General features: G+C 43.5%; 1 protein-coding gene across 3 annotated transcripts in view; it reads left to right on the top strand.

The window, feature by feature from the left end:
* LOC127050917 (maestro heat-like repeat-containing protein family member 2A) overlaps positions 1 to 23,996 on the top strand; it is a 51,012-nt gene that overhangs the window by 4,374 nt on the left and 22,642 nt on the right. Inside the window, exons 1-16 of one of the 3 annotated variants that reach the window (XM_050952617.1) lie at positions 1,361 to 1,447; positions 3,080 to 3,300; positions 4,287 to 4,429; positions 8,063 to 8,185; positions 9,033 to 9,195; positions 9,750 to 9,848; positions 11,731 to 11,882; positions 12,414 to 12,557; positions 13,954 to 14,046; positions 14,838 to 14,907; positions 15,025 to 15,138; positions 15,859 to 15,932; positions 16,196 to 16,318; positions 17,592 to 17,675; positions 18,341 to 18,485; positions 18,955 to 18,995. In XM_050952617.1, coding sequence (XP_050808574.1) covers positions 3,261 to 3,300; positions 4,287 to 4,429; positions 8,063 to 8,185; positions 9,033 to 9,195; positions 9,750 to 9,848; positions 11,731 to 11,882; positions 12,414 to 12,557; positions 13,954 to 14,046; positions 14,838 to 14,907; positions 15,025 to 15,138; positions 15,859 to 15,932; positions 16,196 to 16,318; positions 17,592 to 17,675; positions 18,341 to 18,485; positions 18,955 to 18,995 — 1,608 coding nt within the window. In that variant the 5' untranslated portion in view covers positions 1,361 to 1,447; positions 3,080 to 3,260. Of the gene's footprint in view, positions 1 to 1,304; positions 1,448 to 3,079; positions 3,301 to 4,286; positions 4,430 to 8,062; positions 8,186 to 9,032; positions 9,196 to 9,749; positions 9,849 to 11,730; positions 11,883 to 12,413; positions 12,558 to 13,953; positions 14,047 to 14,837; positions 14,908 to 15,024; positions 15,139 to 15,858; positions 15,933 to 16,195; positions 16,319 to 17,591; positions 17,676 to 18,340; positions 18,486 to 18,954; positions 18,996 to 23,996 lie in introns of those variants that run through there. The other 2 variants (XM_050952616.1, XM_050952618.1) reach the window with 2 other exon arrangements.

The following is a 23,996-nucleotide window of genomic DNA, read 5'->3' as shown; positions in this document are numbered from 1 at the left end:
CCATGCAGATGTGGGTTGGGGCCTGGGCTGAGCCAGGTTTGGCGCAGGGATGGCCTGGCTGGGTGCACCCTGTTTGTGATCATCTGGGCCTGGCCTAGGCCACATTAGGCTAGCGCCCCTTCAAGCCCCATGCCCCTGACTGGTTCACGGGAGGGATAGGGAGGGCAGGCGGCTGCTTCCCAGCCCAGCTGGAGGCTGCCCTGGCTGGGAGACAGGCAGAGGGAGAAAATGCAGTTCCTCTCAGCAGCACTAGGGGCACCAGCCAGGTCAGGCACTCTCAGCCTGTGCGCTCCCTGCAGCTCAGACTCTGCATTGCACCTCTCCTATGTCCATACCCATCACACCCTGCCATGGCTTTCCCAGCACCTGCCAGCCTCAGAGTGCCCCAGGCTTCGCAAAATATGATCCCAGTCCGTCAGGGGGTTTGGAAAATGCCCAGCAGCATCCGTGTGATATGAAACCTCAGTAACAGGCACCCAGAGCGGGAGTGACTCACATGGATTTGGGGGCAGAGCTGGGCATGGAACCAGGAATCCTGCCTCCCAGCCACTGATCTAACCACTGGACCCTACTCCCCTCCCAGAGCTCAGTGCAGAACCCAGATGTCCTACCTCCCAGCCCTCTCTGCTCTCTCCATATTTCTGTCCCCTCATACCCCTACTAATAATTGTACATGCAGCTTGCTGGGGAATGTGCCCTGGAAGAGGTCAGTCCCTTCGAGCCCAGCAGGCCCTGTTTCCCCTGGGCCAGCTCCTCTCTCCCTGCTGGGCAAATGAGCACTGCATGCCTGCTGTGGATGGGGTGAGAGACCGTGGCACCTGTGATCTGCTGCTGGCCTCAGCCCTGGGGACTGGTGGGAATGCAGTGCTGTGACGTTGCACTCTATATGATTTTACAAAAATATATAATGTAACTGGAATATGCTTCATGAAAAAGGTCTCTTGTAAGGTATCATTACAAAGCATATAATCTACTGAGCATGGTCATCCTATTTGTATAAATGTATCCCTCTTGTATCTGAAACTAGAAATATGAAATATCACTCTGAGGGCCTATTGTAATTATGCAATACAAATAATCACATGCTGATCTACAGAAATACTTTTGTACCGTGGCCATCCCCACTGGTTCAAGAGATTAGTCACTGAAAATGGAAGTATGTGAACTTGACATCTGCGTTTAACTCAGTCCCCTCGTTCTTTCTGCTCAGTACACACTCGGTGGTAGGTGTGTCCACATAATAAGGTTATGAAGATGGGTCTATGGGAGGGTTTGACTTCCTGTACCATGGTCTGCTATTGCAGGAAGGAGGTTTGCTGGGAAGAGATGGGGTCTGTCTGTCAAGAAGGAGAAGAACAAATTCGTTCACTGACTCACCAACCTTATGAGAAGAGCTTAAAAGTAAGTTCAGAGGGGGCAGGTGAAAAAAGGCACCAGGTGAAAAAAGGTAATCTTAATAGAGGACTAGATCTTTGGGGAGAAGTAGATGTGGAAAATTGCCGTAGAATTATAGGAGAAACAAGAGGGAAATCCATGGAGGCATCTGCTTAACATCTTAGATGTCTATACACAAATGCAAGGAGTAATAATAATGGGGAATAAACAGTAAGAACTGGGAATTTTAGTACATAAGTCATAACTGAGCTTAACTGGCATCACAGATACTCGATGGGCTAAATCTCATGACAGGAATATTGGTATAGAGGGCTATAGCTTGGTTAGGAAGGACAGGCAGGAAAAAGAGAAAGGAAGTATTGCCTTGTACGCTTGTTCTGAGGTCCAGAAGGAGGTGAGAAGCAGACCAGTTGAAAGTCTCTGAGTAAAGATGGAAGAGGGAAAAAACAGGGGTGATGTCCTGGTAGGGGTCTGTTACAGACCACCAAATCAGGAAGAGGAGGGAGATGAGGCATTTCTAGAACAAATATCAGGATCTGTGTTTTGGATATTTCTGTTAATAATGGGGGACTTTACCTACCCAGACATCTGTTGAAAAAGGAATATGGCAAAACACAAAAAATTATCCAGTAAATTCCAGAAATGTCCTGAGGGCAATGCTTTGTTTCAGAAAATGGAGGAAGTAACCAGGGGGGCAGCCATTTTAGATTTGATTCTGACCAACAAGGAAGAGCTGGTTGTGATGGTAAAGGTGATTTGGGTGAAAGTGATCATGAATGATAGACTTCATGATTCTAAGGAAAGGAAGGAGTGAGAATGATAGAAGAAGGACTACAAAAAACAGACTTTAACATACTCAGAGAATTGGTAGGTAGCCACCCATGTGGAAAATATCGAAGGCATAAAGGAGTTCAGGAAAGCTGGCAGTTTCTCAAGGAGACAATATTAAAGGACAACCACCAATGCAAAGGAAAGATAGGAAGAATAGTAAGAGGCAGATATGGCTCCATCAGAAGTTTTTTAATGACCTGAAAATCATAGCAAGGGACAAATGTAATTGGAATTCTTTTTCCATATGGTTTACTGCAAAGAGTGTCATCATTTTGAATGCTTTAAAGGCAGCATCACTTCCAAAATCAAGAGTTGGCTCTACATATGGCCATATATATAGGACACCAGACTATATTAAACAGAATAAAAATTAATTTAGTTGATTTGTTTGGCAGGACATGGAAATTAAGTATAAATTTCAGTTCGTTGTAAAACAACATAAAATCAATATTTGTAATACAGTTCAATAAGGTTTCATCAGGCTTTCTGATCAACCAAATTAAAAAGCAAAGGAAACCAACCAACCACACTCAAGGGTCACTGTGCATTCTCCAAGGCAGTTTCTTCTCTTTCTTTCTTTGGTGCTTTTATTTTATATAAATTCAACCAGGAGCAGATTTTCAGATAAAACCAATACTGGAAAGTGTGGCAAACAGAGAGAGGGACTAAACCAAAATTCAAAATGATGTCGAGAGAATGAGAAATTCTACACTGGAGCAAATGTAGCGAGCTATTGGACTGCTTACATGTATGGGCCCAGTTATTGAAATGTATTTAGGTTCCTAACAGCTACTGATTTGAGTGCGAGTTGGGAGCCTAAATACCTTTGAGGATCTTGTCCATGTAATTACAGCACATACCTGGTCGGCAGCAGATTATGTGGTACGCTACAGTCACATCGATGTCATAATAGTGCTTGCACGATCTGCCCTGGCTGTCCTGGACATGACAGACTGAGAGACCAGTTGCCTCTCAGTACGGGAGCTCTTTGGAGAAAGGACTGTCTGGAGGAAGTGTTGAGGAAAGATTCAAACATGAATACATTTGTGACTGAGCAGGAGGTAACCGACAGAGGTAAGGGTCAGCACTGTATTTTCTAGATCCAGTCTTTATTCACACACACATTCAGAAAGCCTAGGCATACAGAGAGATTAGTTGTAATGTTCTCCATTTCTGTGACCAGAACCTCAGCTGCTGTAAATCAGTGTCGCTCTGTTGACTTCCTTGTAGCTGTGTTGATTTACACCAGTTGAGGAGTTGGCCTACAGCCTCTGGCCCTGGAAACTTTCCTGAGAATCTGATTTTCTATTGAATGTTATGGGGGAGGTCTCCCTTCTTTTCTCCCAGGTGTTTTATATTTATTGTGGGTCCTCATTTTGTGTCTTCTTCATCCATGCTGCCAAGATCTAGTTGTGGAATCCATCGGAAATGGGGGAAATTAGAACAAAAAATGTGGAAGGGCTTCTCCTCTGTCTGTCTAAATGAAGCTCTGCTAATATCTTAAATGCCGGATAAGAAAGCATGGGGTCACATTTCTTAGCAACACTAGTGCTCCTAATCTCACACTATCACTACTTCAGCTAAATGGGCAGTGTCGGTTACAGTTAGGATTCAATTTGCATCTGGACGTTATAACTGAAGGATGCAATTTGCTTAAAGGATGGGCAATCACCACCTCAATCAGGATGTAGGTGCCTTAATATGGATTTAGGCGCTTCAGTTTAGGCACCCAGTTTTGCAAATTTGGGCCATAAATGATTATTCTGTATGCTATCAAACCTCGTCAATTGATAGTAAAGAGAGAAAGGAAGATTATTTTACATGGGGATCTACTTGAAAGGAGCAAATTTTCTTCATTATGATTTCCCCCCAAACACGTTGGGCAGTTCAGCAAACAAACCTGATCATCAGGAGGAAGGAAGAGGATTTACATGAGTCCCAGGTCTACTTCTCACAGTGTTTGGGTGCCTGCAGAATGTTTACTGGATACTGAATTAAAGAGGCCAGCACCAATTTCTACTATCAGTGGTAACCAGCCAAATCCTTTTCTTTAATTTCAGGTGTTTATAATGAGGTTGTTTCCCTCTTGGCACATATGGATGACCAAAATAAGGACAAAATTGCCCTCAGGATTGCCTGTATAGCTGAGACCAAGCTGGCTAGCGTTGTAACAGTTCTGCTAGAGAAACTGCAACTGGATGAGGTAGGGCAGTTTCATGAAATTCCATCCGCTTTCCATGTGTCCACACCAAATTCTGTCTGACTTCATGGGGGAGTGCATGGGGGTAATTCAGTATAGAACGTGGCCTGGCTCACAATCAGCATAATCAATATTCACCCTTCTGTCCTCAGGCATGAACTCATCATGCAAAATGCTGTTATTACAGATCAGGATGATACAATGCTCTATACAGAGAGTATTGTCCTTTTACACACAGTGGAGTAGATGGGCTGTATACAGTAAAAGTACACTATAGGACTAGCAATAATCTCTTTTAATAATACTTTGCCCTTCTTTAGCATCTTCATCCAAAAATCTCAAAGCGCTTACCTAATACTAGTGAATTAAGAATCTCAGCACCCTTGTGAGAATGGTCCCCATTTACAGATGATTTGTGTCACAGGGAATTAAGTTACTTGCTCAACAGCACTTAGCAAGTTAGTAAAAGAATGTGACTAAAACCCAAGTGAACTGACTCCCTGCTCTTATTCCTAGCCAACACTCCTTTCTTATGATGACATATTATTGAGATTATAGCACTGAAGAGACTTTATCTCTCTATTTTCTACTGGGGGAATTCTGCAATAAAAAAATAAAAATGATGCACACAGTATTTTAACATTTCAGCAAATATACAATATAATTGCCCCAATTCAAATTATTTTTGATTATTTATTTCAAAATCCCTGTCAACAAGTATGTCTGTGTCAATACAGACAATAAAAAGGATTCAGGAAATGTTTTTTGACAAATAGATTCCTTATTATGCATTTTAATACAGAACTCTGAGTAAGAATTCATTTCAACTCACTACAGAACCGTATTTCTGGCACCCCTCAGCCACAGTGCAAAGGCTTGGTGGAGTCAGGGGTGATGGAGATGTTGAGGGAGGGGGAAGTAAATTGCTGGGAAGGAACCTGGGTATGAACTTGGAGGGTTGCTGGGTATGGGTGGGAAATGTATGGAACAGGGTTTTTTTGGGAGGGGCGGGGAGGAACTGTTAGGGAGCGTCCCCCCCATTCAGACCCTGGCTGACCCCTAACCTCTCCCATTCAGGAAGGCACATCTGCCCCTGTCTCCATGTGTTCCTGCACCCTCATGGGTCCTTGCACCCCCTGGCCACATATGTCCCCTCCACCCCACTCAGACACCCACTCCCCTCATCCCCATGTGTCCCTGTGCCCCCTCCCCCATCCCCATGTGTCTCTGTGCCTCCACCCAACCACTCCCTTTCCCTATGTAGCTCTGCAGCTCCTCCCCCATCGCTATGTGGCTCTGAACCTCCCTCCCCCCGTAACCCTGTCAGTCTGTCTTCGGAAGTAGAGGTCTGCTCGGGCCCAATTTTGCAGCCCAACCTGAACGGGCCTCAAGCCCACTCACCTCACCCTGAGAGGGTTGAATCATTTTCCATCTTGGTCCCAACCCTTCCCCCCAAACTCCCATTCAGCCCCTGCCTCAGTCTGCCGTCCCCCACTAGCCCTTATGAGCAGAACTGAACTGCTTGTCTTGGCCTCCTAGTACTTTAATTAGTTGAATTATTCGATTAATGATGAATCTCTTCTGGTTTCAAAGAATAAAATTGTTGCATAATCCAGAGCTACTTGAAGTACGTAGAGCTTCTTCATAAATTATCAGTGACAATTTTCAATTAAAAAAAATCCTCCTTACATTTAAAAATTAATGGAAGGAGCTTCTCCCCAGTGGAGCTGTGTGTTCTGATTGCAGTTTGCAGAAGCATCCCTTTTCAAGCAGCACACTGGAATGTTTAGCCAATCAAGAGATCTGATTGGCTTTCAACATTCCAAAGGGCTTTATGACCTTGGCATGCAAGTCACATAGGTTTACAGACTCACAGGAGACAGAGCTGGAAAAGACCTATTGGCTCATCCAGTCCATTTCCCTGCTAATGCAGGAGCATTCCCAGCAGCCATTTTCCACTGTTTTGGCCCAACTAATTTTAAAAGCCCCTAATGACTGAGCTTCCACTGTTTTCCTAGAAAGACCGTGTCATAAGCTTATAGACCTGTCTCCCAGGTGGGGCATTTTTCTTGTTATTAAAGTCTAAATTGTATGCCTTTTTTTAGTTTAATCCCATTACTCCTACTTTTACCTAAATGTATTATACTAAAAAATTGCTCTCCTTCCTTGGTGTTCACACCCTTCAGATAGGTGTATGGTATTATCATGTCTCCCTCACAGTCAGCCCTTGGCCGCACTGGCCATAGACAGCTCTGTCAGTCTGTCTTCAGAAGTAGAGGTCTGCTGGGGCCCAATTCTGAAGCCCAGCCTGAATGGGCCCCAAGCCCACTCACCTCACCCTGAGAGAGTTGAATCATTTTCCATCCTGGTCCCAACCTTTCCCCCCAATCCAGATACTGCCACCTCATCCTGCTCATGGGGCCGGCGCAGCGGCAATAATGTGCAGCAATGGCTTGATCCTCTGACACTGCCCCCTGCTGTGTTGATCCCATGGACTAAAGGAGGAGAACTGACCTGACCTGAGCCCAAGAGAGTCCAGTTGTTTTCTCATCCAACCTGACCCTGATGCCTGTAGTCAGATCCCATAGGATTTGGGTCAGGTTGCAGGGCTCTATTCAGAAGTCAAATCTGCCACCCCCGTGCATTCTTTTTTGTTCTCCCATGAATTACTTCCAATTTGTTGATCTCTCTGGGAATGTGGTGCTAGAAAATGCAATAATCCAGATGCAGTCATGCCTCAGCTGAGCAGAGAGGAACTGTCCTCTTCCTGCTTTCTGCCATGATCCCTGTGTATAAAAGACCTAACCCACATGGTTCTTTGTGGTAGCCATCACCCCTTGCATATACATATTGACTTTGTGTTCCACGGTCACCCCCAGGACACTTGTTGCTTCCCACTTTTCACCCTTCCATTTTGTCAGTTAATTCTACCTCCTTTCCAGATGTGCTAATTTGCAGTTTTCTGAAAGGAATCTTGTTCTCTGCTCAGGTTTTTAATTTCTCTGCGTCCCTCTTTATTTTTAATCTGTCCCAGCTGATACTATCATCTGTGAATTTCTGCACTGATGGGCCTCCTAAAAGACACCTTCAAGTGTGCAACTGTCAATGTAGATCTAACTGCTGAGCTCATTTCCCCTAGGAGCTGTTGAGGACATACTGCGGGAGTTGGGTATTTTGTAATTCAACATTTTCAAATTCTGTCTGGAGTGGACAGTGCAAGGGCAAAGTGGTAAATGACACTCGATAAGGGGACAGTGAAGGAGGCTTCTTCTGGCTCTTTTCTCTCCTGGAAGATTAAAGTATGTCAATTGCTCGGCTGCTTCTGAAGTGCTGCTAAATGCGGTGATTGTGGAGGGTATGGCTTGTTTTATACCGATTAAGCCAATGGATTAGTTGTGTGAGCATGCTGGCTGAGAAGTCAGTGTGGCCTAGTGGATAAGACTCTAGATAATGACTCAGGAGACATGGATTCTCTTCTTGGCCATGGACCTACTCTGTTATGATAAGACTTGGGCTAGTCATTTCATGTTTGGATTGGAAGCTCTTTAGGGCAGGGTCTTATTTGTCAAATTACTATGTGGTCATCAAGAAAAACCTTTTCCCGAATATTTGTTTTCTTTTTTGGTTTGTCCCCAGCAAAACAGAGTAGACATTTACTGTATCCTGGAGAAGGTATTACAGCAGGACACCAAGGACCTGGAGAGAGGGCTACTGAACAAAACAATAATCCTAGCCTTAAACCACATGAGAGAGACTCAGGTAAGTTAGTTCTCCTGAGATATTAATCAAAGGATCCAAAGTTTTAACTAATTAAAACTCTCTTTTTTGGGGGGTAAAGTATATATTGAAATGAAAATGTGTTCTTCTGTTAGAGGCCCACAATGTCCTAGACAGCCCTTGTGCACATGCATAAGATGGGAAAACTCACATGCGAAAGTTACACTTGTACTTAAGTGCTTTGCAGGACCAGGACCCGAGACACATGATATCAGACACAGAAACAGGCCTATGGTTTCTTAATGAGCAAGTCTTTCCCGAAGTTTTCTAGGGATTTCATTATTGATACTGATGTTACGTGGGAGGCGCTCTGATACTATCGCAATAAGTGGCAGTATAAAGCCCTAAGACAGACAGACAATCTGAACTATCTCCAAAAGAAGCAGCATTGGATTTAGAATCTACTTTGCCAGCAGGAAAACCCATGGAAAAATCCCTCTCTTGTTCCAAAGGAGGTCAGTTCCCTTTTTGAAGACAGTTTATTCCAGGAAAGCTCTCTGAATATCTTTGAAGTGGCCCAGTCTGTGTCTCACTACTTTGTCAGGGAAGGGCAGAGCAAAATATCATGTGACTATGGTGACCAGTCATCCACCACAAGGAGCTAATAATGAATAGTCTAGCTAAGCAGCTTGCAAGCAACTCAAAGGCTGAAAATTGTTTAGCCAACTGACTCAATACATATTTATGACTAATGACTCTATCCACAGAAAGTTGGGTGGGTTCATTTGGAACTTATGCACAGAAATAAGGACTTGACTCATATAAACAAGTCAGGCTAATGCAACCGGCTTCAGTCACTTCAGTGTTTTGAGTGTTTTTTTTCTTTTAGGAAGCAACAAATGAAGTCAAAGTGGCAGCTAGCAACACGTTAGTGACTCTGGCACGCTGCTATTTCGATCCTGTCATGTTTGAGCTGCTCTGTCATCTGAAACCACCAAATCTGCCTGAAGAATTTGTTTTAATTACGTTGGGAAACTTGTCATCAGCCTATGGTACGGTAACTTCCATCTTTTGTTTCAAAGTTATCACTTTTCATTTAAGGACAGGGGATTACTCTCTCTACCTAAAAATGTTGCAGCTAAGTGGAGCTCTGCTTGAGTGTGTGCGTGTGTGTTTGCGTGGAGAGACCCCAGATTAACTGCTCTTGCTAGTTTTGGCTTCCAGATGATGAGCTATCCAGACGGCGGTGCAAGCTCTAACTTCTGCCCCCGACTGAAGTTCCTTAGGGATGGGAATGAGTGGAAGATCAAGTCTGGTGGAGCTCTTCTCCACCCCACTTCCCATCCGGCCCCAGTGCTCTCTCCCCTTACGCTGGGAGTGAGTTAGGCAGCGGGCACAGCTGTGCACTGATGGAGGATTCCTCTCTTCAGGGTGCATCCCCCACTGGCTTTCAATGGCTGCTTTAAAGCCATTCTGCTCTGCTTATGCAGTGCAAATTGGCCCAGGAGCCCCTAGCACCCTGCCCCACAGTGTTTCTAAGTGTGTTCTAAGAAGGCGTAGAGCAGCCGATTATCTGTCTTCTTTCTCTTCTGGCCTTTCCCTGCAGCACTTAAGTGTATCCCTTTTGTGAGAATAACCCTGAAAGCCGTGTTCCACATGTTGGAGTTAGTCAATGACAGCCGGATGAGACAAGCATTTTGTGGTGGTAAGTGCCAGCACTTAGTGTAGGTGCCTAGAATGGCTATTGAGGGGGTCTTGGTACAGATTGGACTGACTGACCAAGTCTGCAAACAGGCCCTGAACTGTGTTCCCTGCCCTGCATTGCGCCAGGTGCTGTGTTCCTGGGCTCCCGTGGCACTCAGTGAAGTGGAGAGTGCTCCTCACTTTTGCAGGAGGCGCTGGGCAGGTCTTAAAAGAAAGAACAATACATACAAATGGTCTCTCTGTATTAAGGTGACAAATACAAGGTCAATTGCTTAAAAGAAATATGAATAAACAGCCTTATTCAAAAAGAATACAATTTAGCACTCCAGCAACTAGAGACATGTAAATACAAAAGAAAAAAAACCATATAACTCACTATTTGATCTCTTTGTACTTACAACTGGGAAAGAGAAGATTAGAAAAGCAGGAAATAGAAAAATCCTTCTCTAGCTGAGAGAGATTCAGGCAGAAGACAAAGAACTCAGACACAAACTTCCTTCCACCCAGAGTAGAAAAAATCCTGTTTCCTGATTGGTCCTCTGGTCAGGTGCTTCAGGTTACTTTTTTTCCAGGTGAAAGAGACATTAACCCTTAGCTATCTGTTTATGACAAGAGTGCTCCTCACTTTTACAGGAGGCGCTGAGCATTTGTAAGTTCAGGCCCTTTATGACTCATGGATATAATTTAAAATAAACAGACACACAGGCTGAAGCTGCCCATCTGCCAGAAGGCTCCTGGGGGAGGAGGTGAAGGGAGCAGATTTCAATACTGTACATTTAAAAACCCCATTTCCCACTCCATCATTCATTCTCTTCCCTTAGTTTCTTTATCATCATTTCCTCTCACCCTCTTTCTCTGTCTTCTCTTCCTCTCCATTTCTCTCTTCCTTTGCTTTTCAGGTGATGCTTAGTAAGGGATTAATCCTGTGCCTTTTGAGGTAAATGGAAATTTTGCCATCGACTTCATAGACAACAGGATTGGGCCCTAATTCTTCTTAGCAAGGACGCTAGATACACCTAATTTCAGGGCAAAGTGCTCCCCACTACCTTCAAATCCCAGTAAAGCCAATGGCTGTTAGGGGCACTCAACATCTTTCAGACAAACTGTAACTCAAGATAAAATCATCCAGTGTTAGGGTTAAATAAACAATAAGTGCAGGTATCAGAGGGATAGCCGTGTTAGTCTGGATCTGTAAAAGCAGCAAAGAGTCCTGTGGCACCTTATAGACTAACAGACGTTTTGGAGCATGAGCTTTCATGGGTGAATACCCACTTCGTCAGATGCATGTCATAACTGCAGGGGACACGAGTCATTCAGAGGAAAGGTTGCTGAAATATTTTGTTTTTTAATGATATTTTCCATAATTATTTTCTCCAAATTTGATGAAAAATAAACTTGAAAAATGTCAATGACAAGTTTGATCAGGAAGTGTGCATCCAGTGTTTTGGAGCATCTAAAGAGGTGGCTGAATTTTTTTTGATTTTTGAAAAATATAAATGATTTTTATACTTTGCAATTTTGAAAGAAAAAACACTCTCAGTAAAGATTTTTCTTTGAATTTAAACTGCTTTTTCAAGCAGCTCTAATTAAAAGGTAACAAGGAAGGGAGAAAAAAATTGTCTTCAAATGATGGTAACTGAAAAAAGATTGAGAAATCTGCAAATTAAAAAATGAAAAAGCCTTTTGAGAAATAAGGCATGGAATGGGAGGAAGAGAAATAGCTCAAAATTGATCTGGGATTTCAGCATCTAGTCCTGAACTAAGCAGTAGCTGCCATGGAAATGTAGTAAACTTTAGGCCTAGGTGTATTCATTGGTAAAGCAACTTTTCCTCGTTACTAATATGTCCTTTTCACATTGTTTGTCTTCTCTCTGTCCATACAGTTCTGGAAAAATGGTCAAGGGCAGTAAAGCTCTTTTTGACTAAGTGGGAAAAGTGCCCATTCCCTATAGCGGGTGAATTGCGACTCTGCAATCATTTTCTTCCCATGTATTCTCATGTGACCAGCAACTGGCTGACCTGTGAGGAGCCGGAGGTGAGAACTGCTGGCTTTCTAAACCTTTAGCAGAAATTGTAATGTTAAATTCTATGTGTCTGGCACTCTTTGTGATGATGGCATTTAATGGTAGGTCCTTTTGGATGGTAAAGAGTGTCATGTAAAACATCTAAACCCAAACATTTATAATGTCACCACGTCATGGAAATTCTGTCTGTACACAGTGTACATGGATTCTAGTTTTATGCACCTAACGTGCAGATGAAGACGGGCTAGTGGGCTAAATTAATTCCTCCATTCGTCCCCAGTGGAGTTCCAGCAGGGATGAGTTGGCCTAGAATGCATTCTTATCTGGGGAAATATCTTACCTGGTATAGTTGTGAGGTACATTAGAATATAATCCTGAAACCAACCCTACGAGTCCTGGTTCTTTATCAGGAAATCTTGAGATAGGGCCGTTCCTACAGTGGAACAAGGGAAGCTGCAGGCATTAGAAATAGAAGAGGTGTTCCCATTGGATGATACTGAATGAATTAGTAGGAACATAAATTCTGTGTCTCATCTATGCAGCTCAAGCAGGAAATCATCAAAGCCCTTGGTCCCATGATGAGCCTTCTGCTCCATAAAGAGGAGTATCGGGATCAGATATTTGAAACGATCTCATGGCTCCTTGAACAATATAAGGAGGACACTCATGTTTTTCACATCACGAAGGTGAGGTAGCAGTCCTTCAGGTAACTGTCTATGTGTCTGTATGTATGAACTGCACGAGGAGTTTGCTGCCAGTGGGGTTTCCTGGTTGAGACAGTGACTTGTTAGAAAATAAATATACACACGAGTTCTGGGTTTATACACATGGTGAGTCAGGCGACAAGATTTGTAGGTAAATGCCTCTTATGAAAAAGCATCCTCTGTTTCCTGGGGAGGATGATAAGGAGATAAAAAACAAAACACCTGCGCCCCTCCCCAAAAAGATACTCCCTCCTTGTGATTTCCTAGTACATCCTGTCAACTCTGTGTCTATCTTTTAGTTCATAAGCTGCTCAGAGCAGGGGCTGCCATATGTTGTCTCTGGTCAGTACCAAGCCAACAGTCAGTGGTTGAAAATTAATACTAAGGAGGCCTGAGAGTCATTGCTTTGGATTCTGTAACTAGATGGATCTAAAAGCATTGCCTGTCTATTTCATCTCCCGTTCTATGCAGTGCTGTTGTAGCCACGTTGGTCCCAAGATATTAGAGCACCAAGGTGGGTGAGATAATCTAATTAAAGATATTGTCTCACTTCCCGTCTCTCTCTATTTCAAATACCCTGAGTACCACATGAGCAAGAAGAAAGGGGCCATATTCTGTCTTCAGTGGGGCTACACAGTTGTAAATGAAGTCACCAGACAGCTGTAACTTCTTGGTAGTGATATTTACTCACCATCTCTGTTGGTTGAAGCTTTCTGGTACAGAGTATGTGGTCACATTTGGGGTTGAAAAACCCATGATTTGGAGGGAACCAGTACATCATGGACTTGTTTGATAGCATCAGGGCACTACACATCTACTTAAATATAGTAAAATCTATAGATGGCATCAAAGAGATTCTGGAAGCTTGAAGCAACAAAGGAGAAAAGTGTTTAGATGCAGGAAGGAATTTGCTTTTCAGCTTTTTTATCAATAACCTGGCAGAGGACATAAAATCGTCCCTGATAAAGTTGGCAGATGAGATAAAAATTGGGAAGTGGTAAATAATGAAGAGGAGAGATTCAGAGTGATTTAGATCACTTGGTAAACTAGGCACAAAGAAAGGTGTGTTTAAAAATGGCTGAATGTGACTGTGTGCATCTAGGCAGAAAGAATTTAGGCCATTAGAACCATTTAGCAATGGCTGAGGCAGATTCTCCCTCGCTGACAGTTTTTATATCGAGATTGGGATGTTTTTCTAAAAGCTCTGCTCTGGGAATTATTCTGGGCAAGATCTGTGGCCTTTGTTATACCGGAGGTCAGACTAGATGATGGCAATAATCCGTTCCGGCCTTGGAATCCACGAATCCCCTAAATCTGCTTCAGTCACTACATACTGCTCCTGTGTGTGCCACCATCTGACTTTTACCCTCTGTTGCAGAGTCTGAGCCAGCTCTTGGAGGTCTCTGGTGAACATAAGATCCCTCTCCCTAAAGGGGAGTTTCAAGCCATCTGCAGTGCTCTGCACAACCAGGTGAGGGGTAGTTTTGCTTGGATCCCTTGAGTTAGGCACAGCAGATCTGAAGCATATTAACAATCCAAATCTATCGAATGATAGTGCAGAGCCTGGGGACCTCCTCATGCCTTCCTGATTTCTGCAGGCTCAAGAGTGAGCAGGTAACAGTCTCATTTTCTTAGCTAATATCCAGCTCAGTTTGTAAAGCAATTTCACCATAAGCCGATTATCAGGGGGAGTCAGAATTGCACAGTAAAAACTGTAGCTGTGTCTTGATTCGATGAGCTCTGCTGCTCAAAACACTCTAGCTTCTCTTATCTAATGTATTGATTCATAGATTCATAGATTGTTAGACTCTAGGACTGGAAGGGACCTCAAGAGGTCATTAAGTCCAGTCCCCTGCCCTCATGGCAGGACCAAATACTGTCTAGATCATCCCTGATAGACATTTATCTAACCTACTCTTAAATATCTCCAGAGATGGAGATTCCACAACCTCCCTAGGCAATTTATTCCAGTGTTTAACTACCCTGACAGTTAGGAACTTCTTCCTGTTGTCCAACCTAAATCTCCCTTGCTGCAGTTTAAGCCCATTGCTTCTTGTTCTATCATTAGAGGCTAAGGTGAACAAGTTTTCTCCCTCCTCCTGATCATTGTGTTTGATCCTTGCTGTGCATTCAGTACCATCCACCTGGGGTTGAGACCTCTAGTTGGACACGTAGGAAGTGGAAGCTTAGAAATTAATTGAACCTTTTCTTTTCAATTGCTTCTGATTAGTTTTTCTTTGACCATTTCCCTCCTTCCCACAGATCTGTTCTCAAGCTAAGCCGCTCAGCACAGAAAATCACGCAGAGCTGGTCCATTGTATAATTCTGCTAGGTAAGGGGAAGAGACTCTGAGTTACACAGTGGTTTCCGTGTAACTTCCTTACCTTTGTAAGGTATGGTAAGAATAAGAGTTCTGTCATCAGTGAGGACGTGATTTCTTCCCTTGCAGCCCGTTCTTCTCCGGAGGATCTGATAGCATTTCTGCACTCCCAGCTGAAGATTAAGAATGAGGCTGTTTGCGTGACGTCTTTGAATCTGCTCAGAGCTATTGTTGATGCTGACTGTAAGTAACACAGGAGCAAGTGTGCTAGCTGCCCTCTTGGCCAACATGCTGAGGATTGAGTTGGGGACACCCAGAGCTAAAAGCATAGCTACTATAGATTGAACTGAAGAACCAAGGCTTTGTAGGCATGGCAGGGCAGTAACAGACTCATCGCCTCTGCAAATGGGGCGCAGAGGCTCTATAACACACAGTCACCAGTGCTCTGGATATCCACTAAGGGACCAAATGCTGCCCTAAGTTACCCCCCTATAGCCACACAGAAATCAACAGGTTCAACTAAGTGCTGAATGTAGCCCAAGATATTTTTCAACTTCAGATACAGAAGCTGACTAGGGATTAATGCACATTAACAATCATCAGATAAAAATAAAATAGCCCTCCTGACTCAATCATCAGTATTAGACACTATAGACTAGATTCTGAGTTCTGTTATACTGTATAAACACAGATAAACCTCGGTGACCTCAGTCTATCTAACTCTTTTAAAATATTTCCATCATGGCAATATGATGGCACTGTTTATAGCAATGGAATTATTTTAGATTTACACTGATGTAACTGAGACCAGAGTCTGGTCCTATATTTTCCCCACTGATTCTGTATATGAGAGAAGCTTGGTACTATTCTTCAGTAGGGTCCTTTGAAATTCAGGATTCATTCCACTGTAGAAAGTGAGTGTGTGAAACAAAGAAGTACTGTGCACCTCTCCTTATCTTTCAGTGCCCGAGACAGGAGATAAAAAGTGTCTGATTGTGAAGGCAGTGAAATCCACTCTGGGTGATCAGAATGCTACGGTAAGAGTGTGTGTGGAGCAGTGAAATATTTCAGTTTTTTTCAGTGATATGGGATGAATGGATATCTGGGTGGAGCTTTCATTCAGATCCAGAGGAGAGACTGCAGACTAGAGAAGGCATGTCATTCTCCTGCCTGTGTTAAATGGATCCATGTTTATAAGCCAAGGAGATCAAATCAAAAGCATAAGGACTCTTATATCCTATCTCCTAGTTCAGGCAGAAAGGATAACAATAACTCATGTGTGTCATCTCTACCCTTGCAGGTGAGGACAGCAGTTCTTCATTTCATCCGGAAGCTGCTCAGCTTGGAAAGTGTGGAGAATTGTGAAGCATGGGAGATGGTAGCACATGTTTTCATGGAGTTCAGTGTGTCCACCAGCAAACTGGTAAGGAGAGTTCTGAGCACTGAGGACTCAGTCCTACCATTCTTGCATGCTGACTGCTCCCGTTGACTTCAGTGGGAGTTTTGATTCAAGGACAACTGGACTGAATGATTAGAGCCAGAATCTGATCAGTTATATTGGTGTAAAGTCAAGGTAACCCCACTGACTTTAGTGGCGTTAGTCTGGATTCATACTAATGTAACAGAGATCAGATGCTCACACTGGGTATTTACCTCTAACAGAGTCATCTAGGTTACTCAACCCTCTGATGAATCATTGAAACTTCTGAAAACACCATTTTTCAGTGAAATATTCTAGTACAAGGAAGCACATCTCTTTGTTTGAAATAGACTCTCCAGAGAACATAATGATGCCCAATTCTGTGGCTGTTGAAGCAAACGTAAACTATCTGCAAAACACCAAGGTTATGCAGGTTGCATCACAGACTGTCAGGAGCCTGGAAAAGCTTGCTGCATATTTCCCTCACTACATGCTCTCATCTACATGTACTAGTATAAAAATATCTTCAGTCCGTATTTCTATGCATGGACATAGCCAAGGGCTCCAGACACTGTGCTCCATGATTGGATCCATGATCTGTATTAACGTAAGCAGTTCAACTTTAGAGCAAGTTGTTGAAGATCTTAGCTCTGCCTGGCCCCTTTTCTACAAAGTTGGAGCTTGTGGCAATACTCTCCTTTTTTACACCCACACCCACACCCATCTTAAGGAAGGCTGCTTTTTCTCATTGGGCCAGTTTTGCTCTCCTTTAAACTAAAATCAGTAGAGTCAATCAATATTTAGTCTGGTGTAAGTAAGAGGAGAATTAGGCCCGTTGATAGAATCACACTCACTACACACGAAATGACCAAGCTGGTTGGGGCATCAGAACAAACAGAGTGGATCCCCCTGCTTCTGCATATTGATTCCCACTGGGCAGAGTCTGAATGTTTTTCCTCAGAGATAAAAAGATGAAACAGTTTTCCAAATTTAAAGAAAATTAACCCTGTTGGGGAAACTCTTTTGTGTTCAGTGAATCATTCCCTTCACTTGAGGGTTTTCCTAAGCCTGGGATCTGACCCACCAGTTAGGAGTTTCTATTATTCCCTTCCCTTCAGATGGTTGTGCACTTCCAGTGCAATATAAAAGCAGGCATAGGTCAATGTTCAAGATGGCTTTGTAAGAGAAGGACACTGATTCTGTAGCCAGTGTCTTGCTACTAGCTAATAAGTTCCATAGAGCTATCTCACAGCAGGGTACAACACTTCTCACCCAGGCTATTCAGGAAGAAAACACTATCCAAAGCCTGTGCATTGACATCCTGCAATGTCTGGACACCTCAGTCAGTGGAATGACCCAAGTAAGTGACCTGTTGCTACTGCTTCTTGAAATAGGGACGTTCTTCCTTACATTCTTTGTACTTCCCCACAAGGAACCTTTTTGCACACTCAGCGTAATGGAGGAACAGTATGTCAAATTCATGTCAGGGATGGTGTGACCCCTTCATCATGGAGTAAGTGGTTCACATTAGAGAAAAGATAGAAAGCAATTTAACTGGAAGAAATCATGTTGCAGAGATCTTCTCTTCATTCTTTCCACTGTCTGAGTGCAACTCCCCCTTAGATCCTCCATGAATACTTCTGATCTTTAGATTTGGTGATCCTGGATTTGAACAGATCTTAGGGCTGGGAGTGTGCCTTATCTAGGTCTGTAAAGTTCTGGGTGAGTTGATGGTGCTATCTAAATAGCTCCATAATGCTGTAATGCAGGGAAGGAGGATTCATCTCTGAGTGAGAGCCAAATTGCTCACCAAAGAAGGCAGTATATTTAAAAGATAGAGTGAGGGGGCACCAGACAGGTAGAGTGAGATGATGGGAGGAGAGAGAGATGAGGTAATAGGTAAGGGAAGGGTCAGTGATGAATAAAAAGAGAAGCTACATGAGAGGGAGGGATTCAGACAGCAGGATACTGGAGGTGGGGGAATGGAAATAGCTGTGTACTGAACAGTCTCGCTCTTCTCTGCAGGTGCTATGGCCAAGGCTTCTAGAATATGTGGTGCCAGCTGAGTACACTGGCACTTTGAAGCCTCTCTGCAAATGCCTTAGGGAACTGGTTGAGAAAAAGCAGCAGGAAGGAGAAGAAGCTGCTTACCTCGACTACGGTGGACCAGGTTTATAACAGAAACTCTTTCATTTATTCTCTCCAGGCACACTGTGAAATGAACAGGTTCAGTCTGCTCCAGTTCTCTCATCTGCAATGAGAAGGCTAAAATGAATGAGGGATGGTCTTGTGATTGCAACATGGCCATGGGGGAAGCTAGGAAATGTGGGTTCTGTTCTCAGCTTGCCACCAAAATTCGGATGTGACCTTGGGGAAATCACTTGATCTTTCTCTCTCAGCTTCCCCACTTGTGACATGAAGGAGTAATTAATGCCAACCTGATAGAGGTGCTGTGAGGCGGAATTCATTCATGTCTGTAAAGCATTTGGAGAAGCTCAGACTGAAAGCACTATGGAAATGCAAGTTATGATCAGCTGCATTGAACACTGGTGGGCACGTTGGGAATGGCTAGGTGAATAACATCAGCAGGACTCTCTGAAAACCTTGCAAAATTAATGAGCTTCTCTTTCTTTCCCTAGTGAAACTCCCTACACCCCAGGAGCTGCTGGCACGACTCCTGGTGAGTAGACCATGAGAATAGGTTTGCAGTGGAATATGAAGTGGGACATTTAACTATATAAAAATAGGTTTTCTAGCCAGATGCTTGTAGACAGGCTGAGGAATGTGTATGATTGGATCTCTCTGTCTCTGCCCTCTCCTGAGACACACTGTTCTGGATCCTCACACTAGCTAGAATGCTTTCTTCTTCAGGAAGGCGCTGTAGTAGAATCAACAACTCTATTGTATGGTCTCCACAATGAGAGAGTCTGAACTATTCTCTCCTTCAGGAACAAACCGGTATTGTGCTGACAGAACTTAGCCTGTTCTTTCTCTCTCATTGGCAGGTAGTAGCCTCATCCCCTTATGCAGGAGAAGGACACGGATGTGCTGCCTTGCAGTTACTACAGGCCCTGCACCAAAATATCCATGCAGCAGTGGGTGAGATGTGGGTAGTAAAGATCCCATCTCTGGTGCAGTACATTGAAGGTAAAGTGCTAGTTAGGACAAGTGCGGTCCATGGAGAATAAATGGGAAGCCAGAAAATGCAGCTTCGTATGGACATGTGTTGTGCCATTCCTGTTGCAGTATGTGGGAACAGTGGGGAATAGAAATTGGGCTTCTAGGCCCTCACTTTTCCTTCATCTGGATAACTGTGAACCACTGGGGTAAATCCAGAGTTGAACCACTGAGGCCAATTCAATCTGGGCAGAATCAGGCCAGGAAGGTTTCAGCTGAATGGAAGTTTTACAGCAGTTCCCCCCACACCTCTGCTAGGTTAATGTTTGGGAAGATGAATTACGCGTGAAGCTGGAGGTTAGTGAAATATTTTGGCGTTACCTATATAGTCTGGTTTTGCAAACTGAATTTTTCTGAAAATTAACCCCCATGTTTACTTTCAAGGGTGACTCAATTAAAAAACCCAGAGTTTTTCTTTCTGTAAGGAAACCTGAGCCATAAAAGCCAGGTTGGCCAAGTGGGTGCCCTATGTAGATTCTAGGTATTGGGGGCCTAATAATGTCTTTCATCAATTTTACAGTGGTATGAATCTATTGACCTCCTGAGTCAGTGTAGGCTGTGTCTACACTATGGGGTTATGCCAGCAGAGCGCCAATGATGTAGCTCTGCCAGTATAGTCTTTGTGGAGTATGACAGACCCTACATGGAGCATAACCCGATATGTTTCTGATGACTGTCAGGCCCCACAATTTTCAGGTAGGTTTGATATTCAAAAACAGATTTAAAAAATGAGCTGTCTCTTCCCTAGTGGTTGTTGCTGTACAGAGTCTCCAGTACTACCTTGTGCCGACATTAAAGAAGGGTAGGTTAGAGCTGGACATTCAGAAACAGGGCTAGATTCTCAGCTGATGTAAATCAGTATAATTCCATTGACTTCAGTGAAGCTACACCGATTTACATCAAGTTAGGACCAAGTCCAGAATCTCTTATTATACAGGAAAAGTTTGTTTTTATATTAAGCCCAGTCTTCTGATGTGCTGAAGAGTTTTGTGAGATGCTAAGTACCCTCAGCTCCCGTTAAAGTCAACAGGAATTGGGAGTGCTCAGTATCTCACTCCTGGTGGGTTGACTGACCCTGAATAAAAATGCCAGCAGGGTACATAATACGATACTTTCTGTTGGTCCAGCAAAGAATGTTGGTATATGTCCCATTTAGCCTTGAAAGCCCAGGTATGTTACAGCTTGGCAGAGCAGGGGTTTTCGAAGGACTAACTGCAAAGGAGATTCCTGGGACGACTCTTCTTGCTAACCTAGGTGACATTATTGTTTTGCCTCCTGCTTCATAGGAAACACAGAGAATTCCCTGGACTGTGCGCGGTGGGAGCACATGCTGCTTCAGGTACAAGACACCTTTCAGCTGTATTGTCACAGCCCTCCCTCCCCCTTCCAAATGTATCAGCTGGGGAAAATATTAGTGATAAACTATTCATTATAAGCAGAGCTGGTCAAACCATTTCATTTTGTTCACTGAAAACTGGCCTTTTTTATTTTCATGGGACATTTTCAATTTTTCTTTTTTTTACACAAAACAAAACAACCACAACCCAAATGGAAAATGTTGAGTTTTTTAAAATGGAAGTTGATGTTTTGGGTTTTTTTTTTCATTTTCTTTCCTGTTTGTCTCCTTCCCCCTGCCCTCCCCACCCCCGGCTTTTTCAGTCACAAAGTGAAAGAGGGGAGGAAAGGCCTGGGGACGAGGTATAAAGGGAAGGAAAGGGGGAAAACAAAGAACTGAATAATGGTCCTTTTTGATTTTGAAAAGCAAAATATTTTTGTTTCTTTCACTTTTCATTTGTGTTGAAAAATGAAGAAAACAAAAAAATTCCACTTGTTTTGTGAAATGAAATTACCATTGTTCAACCAGCTCTAGTTATAAATAACTCCTGTGTTATCACTGGGAACAACACAAAACTTAACCAGAAAACCAACATGCTTGTGGTGCTAATGCACCACTAGGGGACCTCTAAAGGATTCCTTTTTTTTTTTTTTTTTTTTTTTTTTTTGCCACTCAAAAGAAAATTTGCTATGAGAAACCCAAAAAGGAAAAGAGACAAGACAGGGTTTGGTGACTGTATCTCATGAAGAAGCCTTTCTGGTCAGAAAGAGCAATTTACAGCCTCATGTAAATCCAGACAAGGAACATTTTTATGGCAAGTGCTGAAAATGAAAGGAAGGGACCTAGTGATAAATACGCCCCAGAAGGTTTGGAGTTGCATTTGGGGTTGGATTACACTCTAGAATTTCCCATTCCAGATCCCAGCCTTATTTGAAATTCTTTGGGCTGAAAAATCAAATCAGATTAGGTTTTCTTATGAGGTTTCTGATATTTCCTGGCTGCTGTTCAAAATTCAGGCCTGAAACAGCAAAGTGCTGAGAGTTACTAACCTCTGGCTGACTTCAAAGGGAGTTGAGGGTGTGACCCCAGGTCCTTTGGGTGGCCACTGACTTAGGCCACAGGATTCCCAGGATCTGATCTCTATATAATCAAAGGGTGTCATGTGAAGCCTTTGCTGGATACCTGCGCCACAGGGCTCATCATAATCATTGCACAGTGACGGGATGGAGAATATATAAGATGTTATGGTTGTATACTGAAATTGATGCTTTTAAGGTGTGTGAGTTGAGGCTGGTCACCAGAAAGTGATAAACAAGTTTCTTTCAGGCAGGAGATGCTTATCTGCCTGAATGGCTATATGTAGACAGAATATTTATTCACAGTGGATGCTAATCAATAGAGGAAAATTCTAATCAAGTGATTGCGAAGTCTCCAGAGGAGATTTGATACAAGAAAAACAAACAAACAATAGGGGGTACCCTGTTTACAAGTGAAGACAATGGATGCTTGGAACCCTATCTGGAGGTCCAGAGATATCCGGCACCAGGTATCCTTCACCTATTGGACGAACTGCCATCTGGCTTGTCTTCTGACTGGAGGATCACCTTTGGTCTGGGTGTTTCATGCTGGGAGAGGGATTTGGGGGAGCTATCCTTTGTGAGACAGGGGAATGTTTGGTTATCCAGGTATAAGCTCTAGAAGTGTGTTACGATTTTATTTTGACGTAACCATTTGTTTACATTAATTTTACTTGCTCCTTCTCAACTCTCTGATCTTTGTGAATTGAACTCTGCTTGTTTTCACTATAAATGTATCTAAGTGTGTGAAATGGAGCGGTGACTCTGAGGTGAAACTGGTAAGGTGGTCTGTAGCAAGCCTATGAATTCTGTGAGTATCCAGTGGAACAGGCGCTGGACGTTGTGGGGCTGCAGAGAGTGCTCGGCGGTTGGACTGTACCGATTGCTTACCTAGATGGGGTGAGAAGAGCGTGTTTCTGTTTCCTGTGGCTGGCAGAGCACAGAGAAGGCTTCCTCATGCTAAGGGCAGGTGGTAGTGAGGTACCTCACAACCCTGGGGACGTGGCATAAAGGGTCCAGAGCACTTCAGAGAAGGTTCCTGGTCCTTTGTAGTCCAGGTCCTTTTGTTCAAAGTTCATTAGACTCATCCTCCATCCACTATAAAATCACTCCTCAATGGTCAGATTTCTTGGCTCCATCTCATTCTCCAATACACTGTCCATCTGGGTTTGGAGACTGAGAGGAATCATCAGGCAAAGGTTAAAGAACCAACAGCAGAGGAAGTCTGGGTTGTCGATGTTTATAGTTCTCAATAGGGAAATAATCTTCCCATGACACCTGAATATTGGAAAGTTTACAAGAGAGAACAAGGAAGGAAAAAAAACACCAAACAAACAAACACACACCCCACAACAACCCCCAAATTCTTGCAATGAACCATCTGCTTTAACTCTTGTTTTACACTCAGTTCCTAAGAACATCTCTGGAGATGATAGACGACAGTGCCTGGAGCAGGCAGATAAGCCTTGAGTTGAGCCAGCAGATGGCCGGCTACGCCAGCCCCTCCAATGAGAAGGTATGTTCTCTGTTAAGGCTTCGTTTCTAGTTCATTTCCCTTTAAATTCTGAGGGGGAGGCTGCTTAAGGTTTCTCTCAAGGCTTCATTACTTTCTATTTTATTCTGCCTATACAATTTGTTTTTACTTGTTCCCTGCTCTCTTGCCCCCCTGCCCTTCCAATATTTGCTTGGACAGGCTGCTTGTCTGTGCTGCATTGTTGGTTCTCTGGCTGGGCTAGATGATGGGATGTTTCTGCAGTATGGGTGCTTGGACTTGGCTATCTTGTTCCTTCCTGAGTGTTGCTGAGCTGGGTCTGTACTGACAGGCACGTTGTGTTACTGATATCTCGGTGCTGGTTTCTTTCTTTCAGAGTTTCCTGTATAAGGCGCTAGGAACGTCCTTGGCAGTTTGTCAGGACCTGGTCCATGTTAAATCACAGCTTCATCAATTTCTGACAACAACAGATTATATGGAAGTCCCTGAGAGACAGGTGAGGACTCTGTCCTTCTCCCCACTTTACCAAGTAAACCCTGAATGCTCCCTGTGGGGCTCAGCTCTGAGTTGGCCTGGGACAGATGCCATTTCGCTTCATAG

Source organism: Gopherus flavomarginatus, chromosome 5, assembly GCF_025201925.1.
Source record: "Gopherus flavomarginatus isolate rGopFla2 chromosome 5, rGopFla2.mat.asm, whole genome shotgun sequence".
Lineage (NCBI taxonomy): Eukaryota > Metazoa > Chordata > Testudines > Testudinidae > Gopherus > Gopherus flavomarginatus.
Note: the sequence above shows the minus strand (reverse complement) of the source record. Positions and strands in the feature narration are given on the sequence as shown.